We start from the raw sequence: 23,750 nt of genomic DNA, 5'->3' as shown, positions 1-23,750 counted from the left end.
ACTCAAACAGGAACATGATGCTTAGTGTAATAGTGATCAGAAGGAATTAGAATTAAATTCAGTAGACCTTTGTCTCTATTTTTTGTTCCCTGTGAAGATAATCTTTTAAATCGTGAGCTGTTTTACTTACCGCCTCATTAATAGTCTTCAGATTGTGAAAAAGTCAGCACTGTGGTCTCCTTTCAACTTCAGCAAAAGGGTGGGAGGTCCTTAGATGTAACCTCTGTAGAAATGCAGAAGAGGCCTTGGTTCATACATGTGCTTCACCCTTGCCAATGCGTTAGCGGTTATATACAGTTTCTGTACCTTTAACTTGGACACCTGACAAGTTTTTTTGAAGAAATTGATAGTATCATCTTCCGTGAAAGAACTATAATGATTCAGTTGAGTACAAGCCTCCAGAATGTGCTTTTTAGGTTTCTCTCTGGAAGGATACCAGAGAGATGCCCACTAGTCTCCTGCACCTTTTAACTTGTGTGTTGAGAGTTCCCCGCTGACACCCAGTCTTACACCACTGTCAAAGAAAGTGGGTGTGTATATTCGTAAGTGTTGTGGTTCAGAAAGGATTTTAAAGAAATAATGTTAATAAACAAGAAATTTTAATTATAAAATAAGGTTCAATGGAAGCCACTTCTTGACCATCTGTGTGTCTCGTGCAGAGGAGCATATTACTGTCTCCTTTTGCTTTTGTGCGTTTGTAGTAAAATGTGTATTTTATGTAATTATGTATGGAAGTTAGGCAGCGGGCTGAGTCCTTGGGAAGAAACAGTGTATACAGGGTTTGTTATTATTTATAAATTCTACTTTATGAAGCATGGAATTACAAACATTGCTTAGGATTTATTGAAAGACTCAGTATAATTTATCTTCCTGGCCTTCCTGTAAAAGACATGAGATGGTGAATGGATTAGTGGCATTCTAATGCTAACGTTTTTTTTATCATGTAGTCACTGTGTATTATTGATTAGAAGCTGCATTTTTCAAACTTCGGCTATTCGTGAATCACCTTTATGATTTTGTCTACATCTGAACATAATATCTATTACTTGTTTGAAATATTCTTTAAAATAACTTATTTTTAATTTAAGTTTTCAAAAGGAATCATTGCCACTACTATTATTTATTCGGTTAATTAATTTTTATTAGATATAGCTATCTTTTTTTTTTTTTTGAGTTTACGTATTTTGAGTGAGGGAGAGAGAAAGAATCCAAAGCAGGCTCCACATTGTTAGTGCAGAGCCTGATGTGGGGCTTGAACCCACAAACCGTGAAATCATGACCGGAGCTGAAACTAAGTGTGAGATGCTTAACCAGCTGAGCCACCCAGGCACCCCTATAGCTAGCTGCCTTTTTAAAATTAAAGTCAGTTTTAAAAAGTATTGCTTTTTCGCTTAATTTTAAAAGTCACCTTTATATTACTACTATAACTTAGGAGCTAGACTTTTTTTTAGTCCACATTAAAAATATACACACGTATTAAAATTAAAAAATGTAAAAATCCATCCAGATACTGCTCAAAATCACTGAGCCAAACATTGGGGAAAAGTGGCTAAACGCGAAATGGACAGTTACTAAGAGTGGCCGTCGTGCCTTCATTGACACAGTTTTCTCTTAGAACTTGGCAAGGGTTCACTCCCACCCCACATGACCCTGAGAGTCAAGTCTGCCATTCAGTTAAAGAGGTGCCACGTGGTATTCACTGTCCTCCTTTTTAAATAATGCCCTGGTTCCCTCTTAAGGAGTCTCCGTATTAAGGGAAAGTGACCTTGACTTTGTAGGCCTGTAAGGGTACTGGCAATAATGAATTTTTTATTTTCTGTGAGGCTAGGTGTGAACTGGATTCAGCATAATGCTGGTGCATGTATGTAAAAAGGTGACCCACTGAATTTCAAATGCATTGAGGATGAAGTTCTGCTATTCAGTACAGCCGCCTTTGTTTTTAGCCCTAGTAGTAGCTACTTTGCAACTAAACAATGCATCTTTCCTCCTGGCTTCTGAAATCACCATGTCTAGCTGGGGAGGAACGACTTCTTTCGTAACCTATTCCAGAAATGAAATACAGTTTGTTCTGGCTTTCTATTAAAAAAAAAAAATGTTTTTTTTAATGTGCTGAGAGATTTGGATGTGAAGTCTTGAAAAAAACAAAGTATTCTTTCTAAAACATGCAAATGTGTCTCTCCATCACCTAGGAAACTATTATGGGACACCCAAACCTCCTAGCCAGCCAGTCAGTGGGAAAGTGATCACGACGGATGCCTTGCAAAGCCTTCAGTCTGGCTCCAAGCAGTCGACCCCAAAGCGAACCAAGTCCTACAATGATATGCAAAATGCTGGCATAGTCCACACGGAGAATGAGGAGGAGGATGACGTTCCTGAAATGAACAGTAGCTTTACAGGTAAAGACCAGACGACCTTCCCCCTTGATGGACTTGGGGGAAGGGGCGGTGGGAGGCGTTTGTAGACAGTGATGAGAAGGTGTCTGTTCTCAGGAAGAATTCAGAAGGGCTGACAAAATTCTGTCTCTGATCATGCAAGGTTTGGAGAAGAGGTGACTTGTCCTTGGTCTATTTTTCATGCTTCTTTGCAAGACCATTTTAACATCACCCAAATATCTTAAAGGGGCTAGAATGAAATGTCTGTAGAAGGGAATCTAGAATATTCAGCATTATTTCCTTCTCTTCAAAATGATAGGTCTTAAGAATATTTGTATTTTGTTCATTTATTTCTTGGCCTTGACAGTATTCCATAATTACGACTGATTGCTTATAAAGACAAATAAGATAATTTGTTTACCGGTTTAATATTCATTGATGCTGATAGAAGGCTAATAGCAACCTTTTCTCTCATACCTTTGCAAGTACAGATTCCAGTGGAACTCTATAATGTATTCAGTTAGCTTATGCCAATTTTTCTGTCCGCCCCCAAATAGAGAAACATGGAAAGATAATAAATACTCGTTTCTGTCTTGCATATGCATTCTATATTATATAACATATATTACTCATTGCGTTGTACATTTATATGTACATTCAAGGCTATGTACCCCCAAGCTTAGATACGTTGTATTTTATGAGGGGATCTTCAAGGACAAGGCCTCTAGGTAAGACTAGACTGGTTGGGTAGCACCCACTTCCTGGGGGCACCATTCACAGAGGCTATGGTGTTTATTTCTCGGGTTAGTGTAGTGACCAAGAATGGATCACAAATGTTTTTCACTTTATGGAGGTTTGACTTTATACAGTAACTCAGGATGGAGCAACTGCACAAGACGTGAGTCACTCCCGTTTATAATATTGTGACTTTGAAGAACACCTTGTTTCTTCTGTTCTTTCTGTACTTAAAAAGTAATTTCTTCGATATTTTAGAGTATAGCTATGGAGCAGTTATCTATTTGCAGCATATGAGGTGTTTCTCTCTCTTGGTGACCTTTCTTGACATCATCACACTACAGTCCTTACTTGAGTAGACTCCTTCCCAATAATGGGGAAATTAGTTAAACTCCATATTTTCCTTCTCGTGTTTGCAAATCTAATAGAATATTTAAGAAAATGTGTTTGTTCAATGCTTTCTACAGCCTATATAGGCCTCTTTGACGTTTTCTTTTTTTTTTTATTAATTTGTTTTCTTTATTTTTTTTTAATTTACATCCAAATTAGTTAGCATCTAGTGCAACAATGATTTCCCAGGAATAGATTCCTTAGTGCCCCTTACCCATTTAGCCCATGCCCCTCCCACAACCCCTCCAGTAACCCTCTGTTTGTTCTCCATATTTGTGAGTCTCTTCTGCTTTGTCCCCCTCCCTGTTTTTATATTATTTTTGTTTCCCTTCCCTTATGTTCATCTGTCTTGTCTCTTAAAGTCCTCATATGAGTGAAGTCATATGAATTTTGTCTTTCTCTGACTGACTAATTTCACTTAGCGTAGTACCCTCCACTTCCATCCATGTAGGTGCAAATGGCAAGATTTCATTCTTTTTGATTGCCGAGTAATACTCCATTGTATATATACACCACATCTTCTTTATCCATTCACCCATCGATGGACATTTGGGCTCTTTCCATACTTTGGCTATTGTTGATAGTGCTGCTGTAAACATGGGGGTGTGTGTGTCCCTTCGAAACAACACACCTGTATTCCTTGGATAAATACCTAGTAGTGCCATTGCTGGGTCGTAGGGTAGTTCTATTTTTAGTTTTTTGAGGAACCTCCATACTGTTTTCCAGAGTGGCTGCACCCGCTTGCATTCCCATGACGTTTTCTCATTAAGCTCAGAAGCCTGAAATTCTTCAAGATGACAATTAAAACAATTTTTGATGGCTTTATTATCACACCAGTAACGCAATCCTTCCGCAAGAAGCATTAGATAAAGAAGAGACCTAATTTGTTATCCTGGTTTCTTGGTTATCAGTAGTTGTCTTACTATGAACGTAATTTCTAACTTTCCTCATCTGTAAAATAGTTAAGGTTCAATCATGTCTAAGTTCCCCCTTCTAGCTCTAAGATTTTGAGTCCACAAAAATTTTCATTTTCCAATTAGAATGGATTAGGCCAGGGACCGACCTACTATTGTTTCAGCTAGGAGAAATTTGCCATCTTTTATTACATAGGCATTTATTTAAATCAGTTCCTTTCATTCACGTAGAAATATCTGATTCATATTTAGTAGTCCTTGCTGATATGAAAGCCAGTTTTGGAAAAAAGTTAAAATATTTCTTTTTAAAAGTAGCTAACATTATAATGTCTTGATCTTTCAACAAATAAGGATAGCACATCATGACGTAACCAAAACATATTTCCAGGCACAGAAAGAAGACCTGGGTAGTGATATGCAGTGAAACACTCCTGCCAGGTGGAAGACGGTCCCCAGGAGACATGAGTGTCCTTGTCTCTCCCCTATTTATTAAGTAATTTCTTGGTATAAAGCAAGAACAAAGTAGGAATTGTTGACAGTTGGTTTTAATGCACTTCCTATGTCTAACTACTAGGAACCTTTGTCTCTTAGAAAACATGCCTCAGAAACTCTGACTCCATTCAATCTTCGCTTGAAATCCTGGCATCAAAGAAAAACTTTTGGGCCCAGGTCATCATTGCTGTATTCAGTCTGATCATTCATTCCGTGCGCACACACACACAAAAGCCAAGTGACACTTGAACGTCTTCTGCAGCTTCCTGTCCTATCCCCCAGAAAGCTGGTAGGATGCATAGAGAAGTGATGTTCAGATGTACATGTGATGGGTATCCTCAGTGTGTTGAGTAAATGCCTCCTCACTTACCGAGCTGTAACTGTGACAGCTGACAGCCTGTCATACCCTAACTCATATAAATTCTTTCAAATAATTGACACTGTGTGTATCTCTGTGTCTATGATATGTGTATCAAACTAGCTATGTCAAAGCATTTTGCTCTCTGAACCACTTTAAGTAGCAATCCACCAGCCACTTGGAGCACAGAGTGACAGTAACATAATGAGGTCTTGGCTCTGGGTTGCGAGAGTTGTGATAAAGGAATGAGTGTCATATCCAAATACGGAAACGCTATGGAGCTATTAAAAATATTGACCAGGATATTTTTAATTCACATGCTGTTGTTATTATCTTAGCAGATTTCTGCTCTGTGGCTTTGGAAAGAGGCACACGATGTCTAAATAGCATGCCTAAGTGATATTGGGAATGTCTGCAGGCAAAGGCAGGAAATACATGGTCAGAAGCATCCTGGGGAGGTGGCCACAATCCCTGCCACCGTCTGTGACGGAGGCAGGAGCTGAGCAGTGAACAGTCACCCCAGATACTCCCCACAGTACTGACTGTTGAACACAAAGCATTCTTCTACAAACCGTGCCCAAACTGTGGACCTGAAGGAGCCCTTGAAAATGAACGCTACGTGTGCTTCATGAAGGTAGAGTTATGAGCCAAGCACACACATTTATACAACTAAAAAAATTTTTAAAGCGCATTTGTATAAGTACTTTGTTTCGGACAGCTTGGAAAATACGTAACAAGCCACCACAACTAAAAAGTAGCTAGTTCATCCGTTAACCTCCTCTAAGAGACATCAAGATATTTAATTGTGTTTTGAAGCCTTTTTTTTACTCCCAACAGCCCCCCTGTTATTGAACATGAGGTTGCTGATGCTTCTTTTCCATTAGTAGGCAATGATAAAACATTGCTTTGGACTGTCAAGAGATAATATTACTCTAAGAGCTAATGTTTCTCCATTGCTATGTGGCAGGCATTTTGCTAAGCTCTTTACCCATATGCTAGAGAGGTCTAATAGCTTGTCCAAGTTCACAAAACCAGTGAGTGTCAAACCTGTCATTTCAAGCTGACTCCAGAGCCCACATGCTCTTCCAGTGTGCTATTTGTGTTTGAATCAGGTTTATTAGTTATGTACCCAGTCAAGGATGCACATAATCTCAAAGGACATAATGCAATATAGGCTCCGGAAGTGTATTTTTGACATGAGTTTATATTCTCAAACTTACCCTCAAAAGCCCCCAAGTATGTGTATGTGTATGTTAAATGCTTGGAAGCTTCCTATTTACTACGAATGAAAAAGTTATCGATGTTATTTATGGTTTACAAGTCCTTTTCACATGTATCCTATAAACCACCTGGAAATCTTTAGAGATAAGCAACATAGGTATTACCTCCCCCATTTTGCAGATGAGATCACCAAGGAAAAGTGCATGTTCCCTCACTCTAGACAGTGGGAGAACCGGGCTTCCTCGTTGCCCATCCGGTCTGTGTTCCAACAGTCCCTTCTACCTATCCCATTGGGATCCATTGGCAACCTTTCATAAGAGAGTGACAGCAATGCTCCTAAATGTTTGGTGAATCCATTGAAAGATGTTCTGAAATCAGAGCACATGTCAAGGTCAAAGCCACGATTAGGACTATTAATTTTTAAGTCTGTACTTTTTTCCAGCCTCTCATTTTTGGACTTTGCATTTTCTTTAAGAGAATGAGATTGTTTGAGGTTGTGTTGAACTGGAAAGAAGACACAGAAAGCCAAACACGTCAAGTTGCTCACATTAAACATCTGTAGCTTTGTTTTTGTTCATCAATTAGATGGGAGGAATCCTTTGACAGTATGAAGTCATCATCATGTGCACTTTAAATATCTTACAATTTTGTCACTATACCTCGGTGAAGCTGAAATATTTTTAATAAAAAATATCGATGGCTTTTTGTATGTCAGTCATACCTCAATCAAGCATGTGTTTAAAGAAGACATGTACAATATACAAAATGAAAAATATTTGGATACTTTACAATAAGGTCTAGTTGCTAGAGGAATTTTAATTTTTCTTTAGGAAATTATAGTTGCTTAGATATTTTGCCAGTGAGCTAACATTCCCTTCCCATAGTCAAGGTTTTGGAACGCTGGCAGGACTTTGTTTTTTACATAAGTTACATTGAGAGTTTAACCGAATCCTTTAATGTTTATGTCCAGCCTGTTGCCACTACCCCCTTTTTTTTTGTTACATCCAGCTTCTATTAAAATGGGTCGATTAAAATTCTTACATAAAATTATCGAATGTCATCCATTGCCCTAGCACTTCTCTAGCCCTTAAATACCATGTTAAAAGATGATCACTGACTTCGGACACTTGCGTTTCTAGTAGCTGGTCCCAGTCCCTGAGGACCCGTCAGGCCCACACTGAGTGCCAGGCCCTTTGGCAGGCATTTTACGTGTCCTCAGTCCTTGAGTTCTTCTGGCTTGCGCATTTTGTTTTCACTTTGCAGTTGAGGAATCAGTTGCTCAGAAAGGCAGTCCGTCTGTTCTGAAGTCACACAGCTAGAAACGGGCAAACTCTGTGATCTGGACTGTGGTCTGATGTCACATCCATCCTGAGGGCCCAAGCTGACCTGAAGACAAAGGTTAATCATAATAACTTTGATGAAGAAACCGATGATGATAGCAGCTAATAAATACTGTTAGCGTATCCTACACACTGTACTGGCTGCTTTACTAAATTCATGCATTCCCCCCCACAACCCAGTGAGGTTGGTACCATTATCCCCATTTTATAGATGAGGAAACCAGGGCTTATAGAGGTTAAGTGTGTTGCCCAAATTAGTGACAGGTGAGGCCAGGATTCAAAGTTAGGCAGTCTGGCTTCTAAGTCAGTGCTTGTAATCAGTATTTGTTCTCTTCTCTTTTTTCGTTTTTGTTTTTGTTTTTTTGCTTGTGCCATATTGCTTTTTTAAAGGAATTGTGATTGAAGTATTGGGAACGTTTTGCATAAAAATACAGATTCCCACCTTCTCTTTAAAAAACAGATCTGGAGGGGCCACCTGGGTAGCTCATCTGACTTCTGCTCTGGTCATGATCTCGTGAGTTCAAGCCCCGTGTCGGGCTCTGTGCTGACAGCTCAGAGCCTGGAGCCTGTTTCAGATTCTATGTCTCCCTCTCTCTCTCTGCCCCTCCACCACTCATGCTCTGTCTCTGTCTCTGTCTCTCTCTCAAAAATAATAAACATTAAAAAAAAATCTGGAAATACTGAGTCCACTCTTCCTCAGGACGCTGACATGGCACACAGAATTCCTTGCCCCCATCAGAAAGGCTGCACCCTCTGCAGTGCTCCATCTAGACATATTATTTGTGCCTCGGCTGGCACTGCAGACATAGGAGTTTGGACTCTGGCCCATCGGCAGCAAGACAGAACCCCTCCCAGAAGGTGAAAGTTCTAGTGAGTCTTTTGAGAGCTCTTTATCTCTATCCTCCAAGTATGATTCTTGTCTCTGAATCTCCATCACTGGGTGGTTTAAAAATGTACATTTTGAAACGATCCCCCAAGTCTATTCTCTATAGTAGGGAGTCAGAATCTGCTTTCACCATCTTTCCGGGTGATTGCCATGTACACGTCCATGTAGGAAGTGTACATTCTAAAAATACCAGAAAAGGGGCGCCTGGGTGGCTCAGTCGGTTGGGAGTCCGGCTTCGGCTCAGGTCATGATCTTGCGGTCCGTGAGTTCGAGCCCCGCGTCGGGCTCTGTGCTGACAGCTCGGAGCCTGGAGTTGCTTCGGATTCTGTCTCCCTCTCTCTCTACCCCTCCCCTGCTCGCATCCTGTCTCTCTCTCTCTCTCTCGAAAATAAAAACCTAAAAATACCAAAAATGAATATATGTTGGCTCCTAGAGACTTAAGGGCGACTCTTTTAAATCCTGCCAGGTTTCGAATTTATTTTCTGTCGATTTGTAATTTCAAATTGTTTCTTCCCTGTTGGCTTCATTTCCTTTTTTCTCCTTAAAAATTCTAGTTATTTTATTAACCTGCACTCATGGATACAAATTGTGAAACCAACTCAAATTGGCTTAAGCAAGAATTTAGAGGATCAAGCAACTGAAGAGGCCAGCAGTACATGGCATCAGTGGCTCAGGCAGGAATATTAGGCAGCTTTCTCTTTCGTTTCTGCTGTCCGCTTTGTAGACTTAATTCTAAGTCAGGTCTTGCCAACCTGTGTCAAGATGGCCACGAGCACCTGCAGCATGAGAATCCGTCAGCTTAATAATTTCAGCATCCAGAAGATAATTCCAGCAAACGCTTGTATGCCTGACATTCATTTGCTTTGGATCAGGCACCTGACCCAATAAGAAAGGCAAGAGTGATAGCCCTGTGACTTGGGCATACCACATGAGCTAGGTGTGGGTTTAAGTCAGTCCCCACCTGGACCACAAGGACTTTGATGGGTTGGATTTCCAAAGGGAAGTCTGAGAGCTGGTTCTAGAGAAAGAGGGTAGAGATGAATTGCAGGGAAAGACGACAGGCGTCCTCCTCAGTGGTGGCAGATTTTTGGTGGAAGTGGTTGTTTAATAGGCTCCATGTGCCCTCCATCCAACTTCTGAATTAGCTTCATTCTCTTGTGCATCATTGGGAGCGAGTCATGAGGGAAAGATTTGAAAACGGCCTTTCATTATTCCTCAGTCTGCTTTCAGAAATCCTAAGTGTCTACAGGAGAATTACTGTGGGAGGTGGAAAATAACCACAACTCCTGATTCTTATGTTTTAAAGCCCCGTGGAGACTGACGTTTAACATCCTCATAAAAATTCAGCCAGAATGTCAGCAGCGCCATTTGTAGATACGTTGATGACATCATCTCTTGATGTTTCCAGTTAATAAGAACGCAAGGAGATTCATGTACTTCGAGTCTTCTTTTAAAACCCAAGTCAAATTAGTCCACCCACATGATACTGTTCTGGGGGTAACTGTCTTGTTTTTTGCAAGAACATTCCCTTACTTTTCCAAAAGAAGCTAGAATCTGACTCACTGGGATAGCTGTGTCTATGCTCTAAAGTTGTATATACTTGCCAGCTTGATGTGTCGGTTTTTGATCTTTGCCACTGTCTACCAAAAATGTTCTGAATAATTGTTACAAAAATGGAGAATGATGCCACCCTATCTGTGTTTTCTTCTTGCTGTCCAAGGCCTGCTGAGTCATGAAACCAAATGACACCTAGGAGTGAGAGTGTGGCTCAGTCTGTGTTTCGATGCCCCTATTGGTATAAGAGATGTTAGGGTTTTAGTTCTGAATTTGTTTCTTCTTTGGCATTTCCAAGGTTTTGAGCAGTGTTATTTGAGCATGTCTTTCTTTTCTTTCTTTTTAAGTGCGATAAATGCGGTCTGTCCATTTTGATGTTTTCTATTAAGAGAACTTCCGTCTAAATAAAACAATAGAGTTGATGGCCAGCAGTTGGGAAAGAGCGAGGGCTTTTAAGAATATAGATGCAGACAGTAGTGAACACCTTGCTTTGAGGTATGATTGATGAATTTCTCTCTCTCTGTCTCTCTCTCTCTCCTCCTCTCTCTGCAATTTGACAGCCGATTCCGGTGCCCAGGAAGAGCACACTCTCCAAGAAACAGCGTTACCGCCTGTGAATAGTAGCATCGTCGCTGCTCCCATCACGGACGCTTCTCAGAAGTTCCCTCAATACCTACCTCTTTGTGCAGAGGATAATTTAGGTCCTCTACCCGAGAACTGGGAGATGGCGTACACCGAAAATGGAGAAGTCTATTTTATAGAGTAAAGTATACCCTTCGTCCTCTCTGAAGCTGTCCCTTTATGTCGTCACTCTTCCTTCTCGCCCCCTAGTGGCTACGGTTGTAAATTACATCTGAAAGGACTGATTTTGCGCTGATGGTATTCTTTCATATAGTTTCACAGGCTTTGTGCCAAAAAGCAATCAGCACAGCCTCCCAATCATTGAGTCTGAGGATCTTGAAGAAGCTTAAGTTAATAATTTCCCTCAAGAGTGAAACAACCATATTTTGGTGTATATATAAATTAGGGCATAATATATAAAGAACATATGGAGCCATTCAGTAAATTCTTTGGTTACTTTTTTTTAATTGGGTTGCAAGGGCTTTAGGGTTTTTTGTTGTTGTTGTTGTTTTTCAGTTGCGTTTTAAGAGTTCTTCATACATTCTGAATACAATTCCTTTAACATCTTTGTGGTTTGTGAACATTTTTTCCAGTCTGACTTTTCATTGTCTTGACTGTGTCTTTTGAAGAGCCCCAAGTTCTTAATTTTGAGGAAGTCTGATTTATCAATGTTTTTCTTTTGTGGGCTGTGCTTTCAGTGTGCTGGCTGAGAAGTTTTTGCCTAAATCAAAGTTATAAAGCTGTCGTCTGCCATCTTTGTTTTAGAAGTTTTATTGCTTACATTTTCCATTTAGGTGTATGATCCATTCTAAGTTGATTTTTTTTTTTACATGGTGCAATTTAATGGATTGAAATTTGAGAATATGGTAGCCTCCCTCCCCCATTCCCTACCCTGTAGTCTCACGTGGCACAGTTTTAGTCACTCATGGTCAGCTCTGTTCTGGAAACAGATGATCCTCACACATTGTCAGAAGGTCACTAGTGGCCTCATGCTACGTCACAGTGCTTATGTCATTCTCCTCATTTCATCTCATCACATAGGCATTTTATCATCTCACGTCATCACAAGAAGAAGGGTGAGTACAGTACAATAATATACTTTGAGAGAGAGAGGCCACATTCACATAAATTTTATTATAAGATATTGTTATAATTGTTCTTTTTTATTAGCTATTGTTAATTTCTTACTGTGCCTAATTTAATAAATTAAACCTCATCATAGGTATGTATATATAGGAGAAAACATAGTATATTTAGGATTTGGTACTATAAATCTACAGTTTCAGTCATCCGCTGGAGATCTTACAACTTAGCTTCTGTGAATAAAGGGTGGATTACACTATACGGATGTGAAAAATCTTTCAAAATTATAAAACTTACATATATCTATGTGTGTATACATATGCATATACATGTATATATAAGATATTACTAAAAGTTAAACATTTAAGGGGAGCCTGGGTGGCTCAGTCAGTTAAGCGTCGAACTTTGGCTCAGGTCATGATCTTGCACTTTGTGGGTTCAAGCCCCGTGTTGGGCTCTGTGCTAACAGCTCAGAGCCTGGAGCCTGCTTGGATTCTGTGTCTCCTACTCTCTCTGCTCCTCCCCTGCTCATACTCTGTCTCTCTTTGTCTCTCAATAATAAATCAACTTTTAAAAAAATGTTTTTAAAAATAAGCATTTAATAAGTAGTTTACTAAAAATGGAAAAATATACAAACAATTGAAATTATTCTAAGAATCTCAGGTAATAGCATTTTTTCTCCAATAATAGTCAACTTTTTAAAATTTGTTTTAAAAATTTTTTAATGTGTTTTTATTTTTGAGAGAGAGAGAGACAGACTGTGAATGGAGGAGGGGCAAAGAAAGAGTGAGACACAGAATGCAAAGTAGTCTCCAGGCTCTGAGCTGTCAGCACAGAGTCTGACGTGGGGCTCGAACTCACAAAGCGTGAGGTCCTGACCTGAGCCAAAATCAGATGCTTAACTAACTGAGCTGCTCAGGTGCCCCACTAAATTTGTTTTTAATGTTTATTTAATGCAATCAGCACAGAGCCTGACACGGAGCTTGATGTCATGAATCGTGAGATCATGACCTGAGTCGAAATCAAGAGTGAGACACTTAACCAAATGAGCCATCTGTGTGCCACGATAATAGTCAGTTTTTAAAATGCTACACTTTGGCTCTATTATTAAGATTCTCTGTTAAGATTCACCATGGTTTATATACCACTAAAAAAAAAAAAAAACCCTAAGACAAAAAAAAACAACCACAAAATGGCCAATTAAGCTATAAAATAAATAAAAATATAAGTAAATCTGTTATATTCAAATTGAAGTTGAAGGTCTGCTGTTCAGTGAACAATAGCCAAGTGAAAGTGACAAAGAAAAAGATTAGAGAAGACACAAATTACCAGCATTAGGAATCAAACAGGGAATCATCGCAGACCCTGAAGACATTAAAAGGTAATCAGAGAATGTTGCCAACAAACCTACACACGTAAAGTTGACAACTTAGATAAAATGGACCAATTTCATGAGAAGCACGAACTACCACAACTCATCTGTATGAAATAGATAATGTAAATAGCTCCATAATGACTAAGGAAAATGAATTTGTCATTTAAAAACTCATGAAAAAGAAATCTCCAGGCCCAGATGGTTTCACTGGAGAACCGCTCCAAGAATTAAATTTCTATACAGTCTCTTCCTGAAAACAGAAGTACAGGAACACTTACCAATTATGTTTATGAGACTATTGTTACCTTGTTACCAAAAACAAACAAGGAGAGTCTAAGAAAAAAAGAAAACTACAGAGCAAGAGCTCATGATTATAGACATAAAAATCTGTACCAAAATATCAGCAAATAATATTCCATAACAGAGAAAGAATTTTATACCATGATCAAGTAGAAATTATCCCAAGGATATAAGACTGGTTCAATATTTGGAAAATTCATAAATACAATCTACCATATTAAGATACTAAAGAAAAAACCCGACATCGTATTTATCAATGCAAAGTCTTTGACAAAATTCAGCACTCATTCATGATAAAAGTTCTCAGAAAAACAAGAACAAGGGGAATTTTCTTGGCTTGATAAAGAATATCTACAGAAAACCTACAGCTAACATGACAGTTAGTGGTAAAAGACAAAAAAAATACTTCCCCTGCATGAGTGGGAACAAGCAAGGATATTAGCTCTCACCACTTTTTTTTTTTTTTAATGTTTACTTATTTTTGAAGGAGAGAGACAGAGTGTGAGTGGGGGGGCAGGGGCAGAGAGAGAGGGAGACACACAATCTGAAGCAGGCTCCAGGCTCTGAGCTGTCAGCGCAGAGCCTGACACGGGGCTCGAACCCACAAACCGTGAGATCACGACCTGAGCCGAAGTCGAATGCTCAACTGACTGAGCCACCCAGGCGCCCCAGGTCTCACCACTCTTAATCAACCTGGTTTTGTAAGTTCTAGCCAGGAGAGTAAGTCAGGAAAGGGAAATAAAAGGCCTATAGTTTGAAAAAGAAGGAAGAAAACTGTCCCTCTATGCAGATCACATGACCATACCCAAGAAATGTATAAGAAAGTACAAAATCACAAGAAATGTAAAAAAATGTCCTAGAATCGGTAAGTTCAGCAAGATCACAAGATAAAAGATAAGCATACAAATATCATTGTACTTATGACCACATGGACATCAAAATTCAAGAAAAAATATAATTCACATTTTCTTCCCAAAAAACTCCACTTAAGCATAAATCTAACAAGATATGTCTAGGATGTTATATACTGCAGACTACAAAACGTTGTTGAAAGAAATCAAAGAAAGTCTAAATGGAGAGATGTCTTCCATAGATTGAAAGACTCAATTATATAGTAAAGATGTCCACTCTCCCAAAATGGATATGCACGTTTAGCGAAAATTCTGTCAAAATCTCAGTGAAGGCTTTTGTTAGTATAGACAAGTTTATTTTAAAATTTATATAGGGGGGCACCTGGGTGGCTCAGTTGGTCAAGTGTCCGACTTTGGCCCAGGTCATGATCTTGCGGTTCTGAGTTGGAGCCCGACATCGGGCTCTCTGCTGTCAGCACAGAGCCTCCTTCTGATCCTCTGTGTCCTCCTTTCTCTCTGCACCTGCCCCCCTCTCAAAAATAAAAATAAAACACTAGACATGAATAAACAAAGTTTATATAGAAAGGCAAAGGAGCCAAAATAGCTGGAATAATCAGTTTGTCCATTATCAAGATGTATTATATAGCCACAGTAACAGAGGCTGTGTGGCGTTGGCAACGAAATGGGCACATGGATCAATGAAACCCAGAAACAGCCCCACAAGTATGTCTAAGTGATTTTCAACAAAGATGCCAAAGCCATTCACTGCAGGGAAGAAGATAGCCTTTTCAAAGAAGTGCTATTGGAGCGAATGTTTAGCCAGAGGTAAATAAATTAGGCTCAACCTCAGCCTCATAATTTATACAAAGAAATTAATTCACAGTAGCTCATCACAGACTTAAGTGTAAAACACAAGGCAATAAAAGTTTTTAGGAAAAAAAAATTTTTTTTGAGCTCTAGGTCCAGACAAGGAGTTTTTAAGACTTGACATCAAAAACATTGAACCCTAAAAGGAATTACTGATAAAGACAGCATCATCAAAATAAAAAAAAACATTTGCTTCACAAAAGACCCGAATAAGAGGATGTTTTAAAAAGCAAACTACAGAGTGAGAGAAAACGTTTGCAAACCCCATATCTGAAAATGGACTGTTATCTAGAGTATATAAAGATCTCTCCAAACTCAATAGTGACATTAAAAAAAAAAAAGATCAGTGAGAAAATGAGCTGCAGACCTTTCACTGAAAGGAAAGAAGCACGTGAAAAAATGTTCACCATCATTAGCCATGAGGGAGATGCAAATTAAACCCAGAAAGATATCATTACATACCTGTTAGGATGGCTAAAATAAAAAATAGTAAGAAGGTAAATGATGGCACAGATGCAGAGAAACTAGATCATTGCTGGTGGCCATGTAAAATTGTATGGCGTTCTAGAAAGCCGTTGGGTGGTTTCTTTTTTTAAAATCGTCAATAAGTTTTTATTTTATTTTTATAAGTATTTAAATTCTAGTTAGTTCCCATGTAGTGTAATACTGGTTTTAGGAGTAGAATTAATGATTCATCACTTAGTATGACACCCAGTACTCATCACAACAAGTGCCCTCCTTAATGCTCATCACCCATTTAGCACATGACCTGCCGACCTCCCCTCCAGCAACCCTCAGTTTGTTCTCTATAGTTAGAAGTCTTTTATGGCCACCCTCTCTTTTTTTTTCCCCCCTTCCCTTATCTGTTTTGTTTCTTAAATTCCACATAGAAGTGAAATCATACAGTATTTGACTTTCTCTAACTGACTTACTTCACTTAGCATAATACCCTCTAGTTCCATCCACGGCGTTGCATATGGCAAGATTTCATTCCCTTTGATGGCTGAGTAATATTCCATTTTATACACACACACACACACACACACACACACACACACACACACCCACCCCACTTCTTTATCCATCCATCATTCGATGGGCTTTTGGGCTCTTTCCATACTATGGCTGTTTTTGATAATGCTGCTATAAATATTGAGGTACATGTGCTCCTTTGAATGAGTATTTTTGTATTCTTTGGCTCAGCATCTAGTAGTGCAGTCTTAGTGGTGCTTTTTAACTTTCTGAGGAACCTCCACACTGATTTCCACAGTGGCTGCAGTTTCTTATAAAACTAAACATGCAACTACCACATGACCCAGCAATTGCACATTTGGCCAAAGAAGTGAACACTTATATTTACAGAAAAACCTGGACATGTATGTTTATAGTAGATTTCTCCTAAATAATCAACAACTGGAAATAACCTAGATGTCCTTCAGTGATTAAACTCTGGTACATTCATGCCATGGAATACTACTCAGCATTAAAAATAAGTTATTATTGATATATACAACAACCTTGATGAGAATGAATGAAAAATAGCAATCCTCAAAGATTACATACTGTGTGATTCCATTTTTAGAGCATTTTTGCAATGACAGCACTATACATGTGCACAACATGATATTAGCAGTTGCCAAGGACTTAAAAAGGGTTTTCGGGGCAGAGATTAGAAGGGAACCAGATATGGCTATAAAAGAGTAACATGAGAGGGGTCCCTGGGTGGCTCAGTCCATTAAGCATCTGACTCGTGATTTCGGTTCAGGTCATGATCTCATGGTTCAGTTCATGGGATCGAGCTTCACGTCTGGCTCAGCACTGGCAGCTCAGAGCCTGCTTGGGATTCTCTCCTTCTCTCTCTGCCCCTCCCTGGCTCATGCTCTCTCTCTCTCTCTCTCTCTCTCTCTCTCTGTCTCTCTCTCTCTGTCTCTCTCTCTCAAAATAAGTAAATAAAAATTTTTAAAAGAAAAGAGTAACATGAGAGATCCTTGTGATGTTGGAATTGTTTTGTGTCTTGACTTGTGGCTATCAGTCGGTATTCCATAGTGACATTGTACTATAGTGTTTTTTTTTAAATCTTTGTTTTAACGTTTATTTATTTTTGAGACAGAGAGAGACAGAGCATGAACGGGGGAGGGTCAGAGAGAGAGGGAGACACAGAATCTGAAACAGGCTCCAGGCTCTGAGCTGTCAGCACAGAGCCCGATGCGGGGCTCGAACTCACGGACCGCAAGATCATGACCTGAGCCGAAGTCAGACACCCAACCGACTGAGCCACCCAGGCGCCCCTGTACTATAGTTTTATAAGATGTTACCATTGGGGGAATCTGGGTAAAGGGCATGTAGGATCCCTCTTTGTTCTTTCTGATAACTACAGGTTAATCTATAATTATCTCATAATACAGAATTGCTTTTAAAAAATCATACATAATCTTCCACCGCCGCAGTGACCATTATTGCTATATTACTGGTGTAGGAACAGTACAGACCATGAGTTGTAGTGTTGGACTCCCTGGGTTTGATTGCCAGTGTTTCTCGGTACCAACAGAGTATCTTTGTACAAATGTCATCATTTTTCTGTCCTCAATTTTCTCATCGGTAAAATGCATCAATACTTCCCTCATAAGGTTATCATAACAATGAAATAAATTGTAACAAATAGGTAAAAAGAATAGATTCTGGTCATTGTAAGCGGATCAATCATATTAGTGGCAGTAGTTGTTGCTATATTATATTAACTTTCTTTTTTTTTCCTTTTTAATACAGTTGAGATGATTTGTATATACATTTGCACATTGTTTTTCACTTAAGCCTTAAGTTTTTGCAGCAGTTAATAAGATTTGAATCATTTAAAATGACTATGGTAGTGTTTTTCAGCATTTACAACCCAAACTTCAGACTTCCAAAAACAATTTAGGTTACTACCTAAATTAAAAAAAAAAAAATTTCTTTTTTTTCATTTCTGATTTGCAGTTTGAACTACTGGCCTTGTAGTTCTTTGCCTCTCCGATTTAGCTTGCATAGACTGGCCTGGGAGCTCACGCAGAACCTCATCCCAGGGTCCTGAGCTGCTTCGGGGCACTTCCTCCAGACATTCTCGTGCCACTTTTAACGTGGTTGAAGGCCAATATCCTTGCACTGGTCCCGCACACCATCAGACGTTCAAGGCCTCACTCAGTGTCTCTTGAAACATTTCCCCTGGAGTCAGACGATGCCCTCTGGGAGGCAGACACATTTAGCTTCTCCAAGCTTTTGTGGGGGGTTTTTTGGCCCAGATTTTGTTTATGATAGGTAATTTTGGGTTGTCTTTACTATTGTGTGCAACATAATTCAGGATGCTGCGATTAATGATAGGTATTAGCAGCTTTGAGCCAATTGTGTGAATTGAGGTAGTTTCGTGCTGTCAGGGGGAATTCTTATGTAATGTAATGAGTGAAATAGCAGCCTTCTTTGTGAATTCCAGCATCCAAGGTTTAAGTCACAGACAAATTGAAAGCAAATTGGAGTTTGCTCTTCTGTAAAGGTGAAGACTAAAATCAGTCTAGATAAGGCGAGACAGCATAGACAAGGGGTATCATTTGGAACCCATTTTTCAAAAATAAAACTGACATCACATTTTAAGCTTTCCATAACAGAATGATTATACCTTAAATAAGTAAAAAGCCTACTGAAGGCTCTTCCCAAGCCTTTTCTTTTCTTTTTTTAATTTACATCCATTTTAGTTAGCATATAGCGCAACAATGATTTCAGGAGTAGATTTCCTTAATGCCCCTGACCCATTTAGCCCATCCCCCTCCCACCCGGAGTCCCCCCAGCAACCCTCAGTTTGTTCTCTGTATTTAAGAGTCTCTTATGTTTTGTCCCCCTCCCTGTTTCTATATTATTTTTGCTTCTCTTCTCCTATGTTCATCTGTTTTGTATCTTAAAGTCCTCATACGAGTGAAGTCCTATGATATTTGTCTTTCTCTCACTGAGCAATTTCGCTTAGCATAATACCCTCTAATTCCATCCAGGCAGTTGTGAATGGCAAGATTTCATTCTTTTTGATTGCTGAGTAATACTGCATTGTATGTATATACCACATCTTCTTTACCCATTCATCCATCGATGGACATTTCCCAAGATTTTTGTAATTCCAAACTCGGGCTCTCTTCTGGGATGAGTTTGTTGTTGGGAAGTAGCTTTGCTCTGGTTGAGGGAAAATGTTCAAGAACATGTAATTCTGTTGTCATTGAGCTTTTTGCTTTTTCTCTCTCTCTCTTTTCAAATGTTTTTCTTGTTTTTGTTTCTGGATTTCAGCCATAACACGAAAACAACATCTTGGTTAGACCCTCGGTGCCTGAACAAGCAGCAGAAGCCTCTGGAAGAGTGTGAAGATGATGGTAAGGGGCTAGCAAGGTCTTGGTTCAAGTGTGCTTGAGGCTGTTCACATGTGCAAATTTTAAGGAGTTACAGCAAGGTCAACCAGGATTTAACAAATGAGTTTTTAAAAAGTCATCTCATTTCTAGTAAATAAACTGTAGGGCAATCAGAATTGGAGGGCAATCAGAATTGTTTTAAAAGAACAGTTTGTTTACACATGAAGGCAGATGTATACTAGTATTCCATTTTAAACAGAATTTGAACACAAACTATTTCAATGAAAATATAACCTCTGGCTTCAGGACCTTGGAGAACACTCTAGAAAATCTCTAGGAATATAAAAACCAAAGGTGCTCTGGTTACTCACCTATGGGGTCCTAATCCTGTATTAGGAAAGTCTTAGAGGAAAAAAAAATCAAGAAATATTCTTGAATTCTACATATTTCATAACTTGGCATAGGAAAAGCGGATCGTGACTTCTTGGGAATCTCTGTGTAACTTAGAATATATCCTGATTATCTAAAAAGTAGATTCTTCCAAGAAAGAGCCCGAGGTGTTACCCTTAGCTCTACTCTGCCTGTTAATCTTGAAAAAGAATCAATTGGCTAGGAGAGTTACTATTTTAAAACGTTTATTTCACGGCTTTGGGATTTCTAATTATTTTTCCAAAATGAAAAAAATTAGAACAAATGTTTCCTTTTCAGTACTCTGAAGTCGGTCCCAAGTTGTACCAAAATTACTTTTTGACATGGACGAATTAAAAGGGAAATGGTTTGTTTAGCTGCTCATTATTCATTTTTGGCATTTGAATTAGTAGTATAATTATGGAATACATATTTTACTAAAAGATAGTGAAACTTTATTAATTTGTCCTATGGGGCAGAATTATATAAACTTGAGGTTTGCCTGCAAATGTAAGCCAGTGAACTATAATACTGCCAAAAACCTTGTACTTCTAGATCTTTCTGTTCTACATGGATTGCAGATACCATGAAATGAGCATAAAATTGTGTGTTCATATTTATGGGAGTGACTCCAAGTGGAAATACAAATCCTTCTGACTAAGGAGACCTGAGTGAGATGCTTCCCTGATTTTGGTTGCTGAGAAGGAATGGAACACGTGTAGTCAGCCTCATTATTTTACATGCTTAAGGGATAATGAACTGTCCTGATTATCCAAGTATTATGTTTAATGTGTAATACGAAAGTGACCAATATTCAAACATCAGAACATAAAATACATTCAACCATAAAATTTCAGAGAACAGAATTTAATCTTTATTTGATGCTGGATGATTTTGAAGGCATTTTGGACTTCTTTTACCATAGGCTCTTCAGTGCGGTCTCCATTATAATTATACTGGGAACATATAAAAATGCCTGTTATTATAATTTTATAGATGATAGAAGACTCCAGTAGCTTTTACCAGGAGAAACTTAATGGAGTAAAACTGTTGAGTAGAATTACTGAATGATTTTGTTACCGAATCTATTGCAGTTCAGCCTTGAACAACACAGGATTGAACTGCAGTGGTCCACTTTTATGCAGATTTTTTCAATATGTTAGAAAAATGTTTAGAGATCTCGGACAATTCGAACACCTTGCAGATGATGTATAGCCTTGAAATACCAAAAACATTAAGAAAAGATTAAGTACTATTGTAAGAATACAGTATAAAATACTTATACAAAATAAGTGCTTATCGACTATATTATTGGTAAGGTTTTCAGTCAACAGTAGACTATTTGTAGTTAAGTTTTGGGGAATTCACAAGTTATATACAGACTTTTTCACTGTGGAGAGTCAGTACCCGCAACCCCTGTGCTATTGAATGGTCAACTGTTATTTTTAATTCTTAGAATTCTTGTCATTGGTGTTAATGTTATTACCTTTGGAACAAGTATGTATTCATACCAAATACCATTAGGTTATCCATTTATCCTTTCAACTTAGGATTCATATATGCTTTTTCCAGTAGAAATTATATGTATGTCTGTATATACAGTGTGAATATATAACCAGATGTTACCACTCTGACATTTATCAGTCCCCACACCTTCATTTGTTGTTGCCACTTAACACAAATCCGCCTTGTGTTGTTGTTTATGTCGTGACACCAAGAAGAATAGTGTTTTTGCTCACAGTATTGTTCCTGTATTCAATTTCTGTTCTCTGGAGCCATATGCACATGGTCTGTAACAATATCGCTTCATAGTTATTGTAAAATTTTTCATATACTCTGTTTTCTGGCTCCAAAAAAGTAAGAAAGTGGCTTGGGACTTTGATCTTTACTATATAACTCCATTTGTTGTTTCTGTATATCTAGTTCAATTAGAAGCCTTCCACCTTGCCTTTGAGCTCCAGACCAAGATTTAAAAATGCTTGGTTGATAATGCTTTTTGTCTGAAAGAGATTTCAAACGTAGTCTGAATAAAACCCAACTAAGGATCTCTACCCCCCAAAATCTGGTCCTCTGTAAGTGTTCCCTATCTCGGTTGAGGGTAAAATTCATGTATACCTGTGAGTCCCCCTTGACCTACTACTTGACCGTGATTTCAGCCCATCTACCCTCTGAATTTACTTTGCCTCTCAGGTATCTCTGGAATCCATGCACGATTTTCTTTGTTGCCTGTGGCATCCTAGTCCCGGTCACATGCCTCTGTCACCCACACTCTTGCCTACTCTCCTTACACTAGACCTAGAGCACTCTTTTAAAACGTCAGTGTGATTGTGTTATCCGTGACCACCCTCTCGAGCCCTGTTCAGTGGCTCTCTGTCCGCGCAATATTCAGCCCTCCCCACAGCTGGTTTCTAAGTTCTAAGTGCTTTGGCCTCTGGTTTTTCTCACCCTTGCTCCTCTCCACTCTGCCCTTCATGCCCACTAGCACTTTCTTAGAATACTCTTACATTTTACAGACAGATACTGAATGCCTCCTATATGTCCATTGTGTCCTAGGAACTTCAGATGTGTCAATGGACACAACCATCAAAATGCCCTGCTGTCATAGAGCTTAAATTTCAGTCATTCTTCACTTTAAGTCTTTCTGTTCCATCGGGCATATCCTTCAGGTTACAGGTCAGGGACTCTTTCTGTGACCTTGCCCCCAGATATGATTGGGTCATTCTGTGATGTGTGTTACTTTAGACACATTATCACAGGTTTTAGATATGGAAGTTTTATTTATGGAAAGTTGGGATTTGTCTCCGCCTCCAAAAGAACGTATGATTGGTCACTTTGCCCAATGACTGGCCCATGGTACGTCTCTCATTAAATACTCACTGGAGAAATGAATTGGATGCTAGCATCGAAACTTACTGTTGACAGCGGAATCACTTTTAAATCAAGAGTTCACAAGGTATATAGTACCATGTTGGGAACTAAAGTCAGTAATTGAGTCATCCATGCATCCATCCGTCCGTCCATCCGTCCATCCATTTAGAAGTATTTAGTACCTACCAGGTACCAAAACACTGTACTGGGCACTGAGCATTTCACAGTGGTGAAAATAAGTCTTCCTCCCTGTGTTGGTGGAGCATACAGTGGAGGGGACAGCCACCTGTTCTGTAGCTGGAGAGACTTTCTGCGTAAAATGGTTTGTTGTGTGCTGTCCCCCACTCTCTTCTCGGTTACAGTGCAGTGTCTTACTCATAGCAGGAGGGGGTCAAGAATGGAGAAGATCCTGACCGGTTTTGCTTCCTGACTTACTGTGACCATTGTCACTGCAATATTTCTGGGCTGTTTGACCTAGAAATCTCATACCAAGTAAACAGTTTGAGCTTTCCCATCCTCATTTCAGGGCGGCCTAGAAGCCCGCTTTTGTCACGTGCAGCATCCTGACATAACTCATCTCTAACTTCCTGCATTCTCAAATTGACCCCACCTTCCACTTTTCAGGCACCATTATTCCCTCTAAGCTCAGTAGTGCTTTAACTGTGACTATAATTGCCTCAGTGATGAGAGCATTACTGCAGGATTAGAAGGACTAATATTGGAAGGGGTAACAGCTTTGTTTGCCCGAAATGAGGTG

General features: G+C 39.1%; 1 protein-coding gene across 5 annotated transcripts in view; it reads left to right on the top strand.

Annotated features, from left to right (window-relative positions):
* The window catches only part of MAGI1 (membrane associated guanylate kinase, WW and PDZ domain containing 1), a 632,775-nt gene that overhangs the window by 518,541 nt on the left and 90,484 nt on the right, over positions 1 to 23,750 (top strand). For 3 of the 5 annotated variants that reach the window (XM_047096305.1, XM_047096308.1, XM_047096309.1), the window contains exons 4-6: positions 2,190 to 2,396; positions 10,823 to 11,024; positions 19,659 to 19,741. In XM_047096305.1, the coding sequence (XP_046952261.1) occupies positions 2,190 to 2,396; positions 10,823 to 11,024; positions 19,659 to 19,741 (492 nt within the window). Of the gene's footprint in view, positions 1 to 2,189; positions 2,397 to 5,189; positions 5,193 to 10,822; positions 11,025 to 19,658; positions 19,742 to 23,750 lie in introns of all 5 variants that reach the window. The other 2 variants (XM_047096307.1, XM_047096306.1) reach the window with 1 other exon arrangement.

Source organism: Lynx rufus, unplaced genomic scaffold (assembly GCF_022079265.1).
Source record: "Lynx rufus isolate CCGP_SWC_20201006 ecotype Redwood Valley unplaced genomic scaffold, mLynRuf1.p SCAF_4, whole genome shotgun sequence".
Classification (NCBI taxonomy): Eukaryota; Metazoa; Chordata; class Mammalia; order Carnivora; family Felidae; genus Lynx; species Lynx rufus.
The sequence above is the reverse complement of the archived record's forward strand: the minus strand, read 5'-3'. Positions and strand labels throughout refer to the sequence as shown.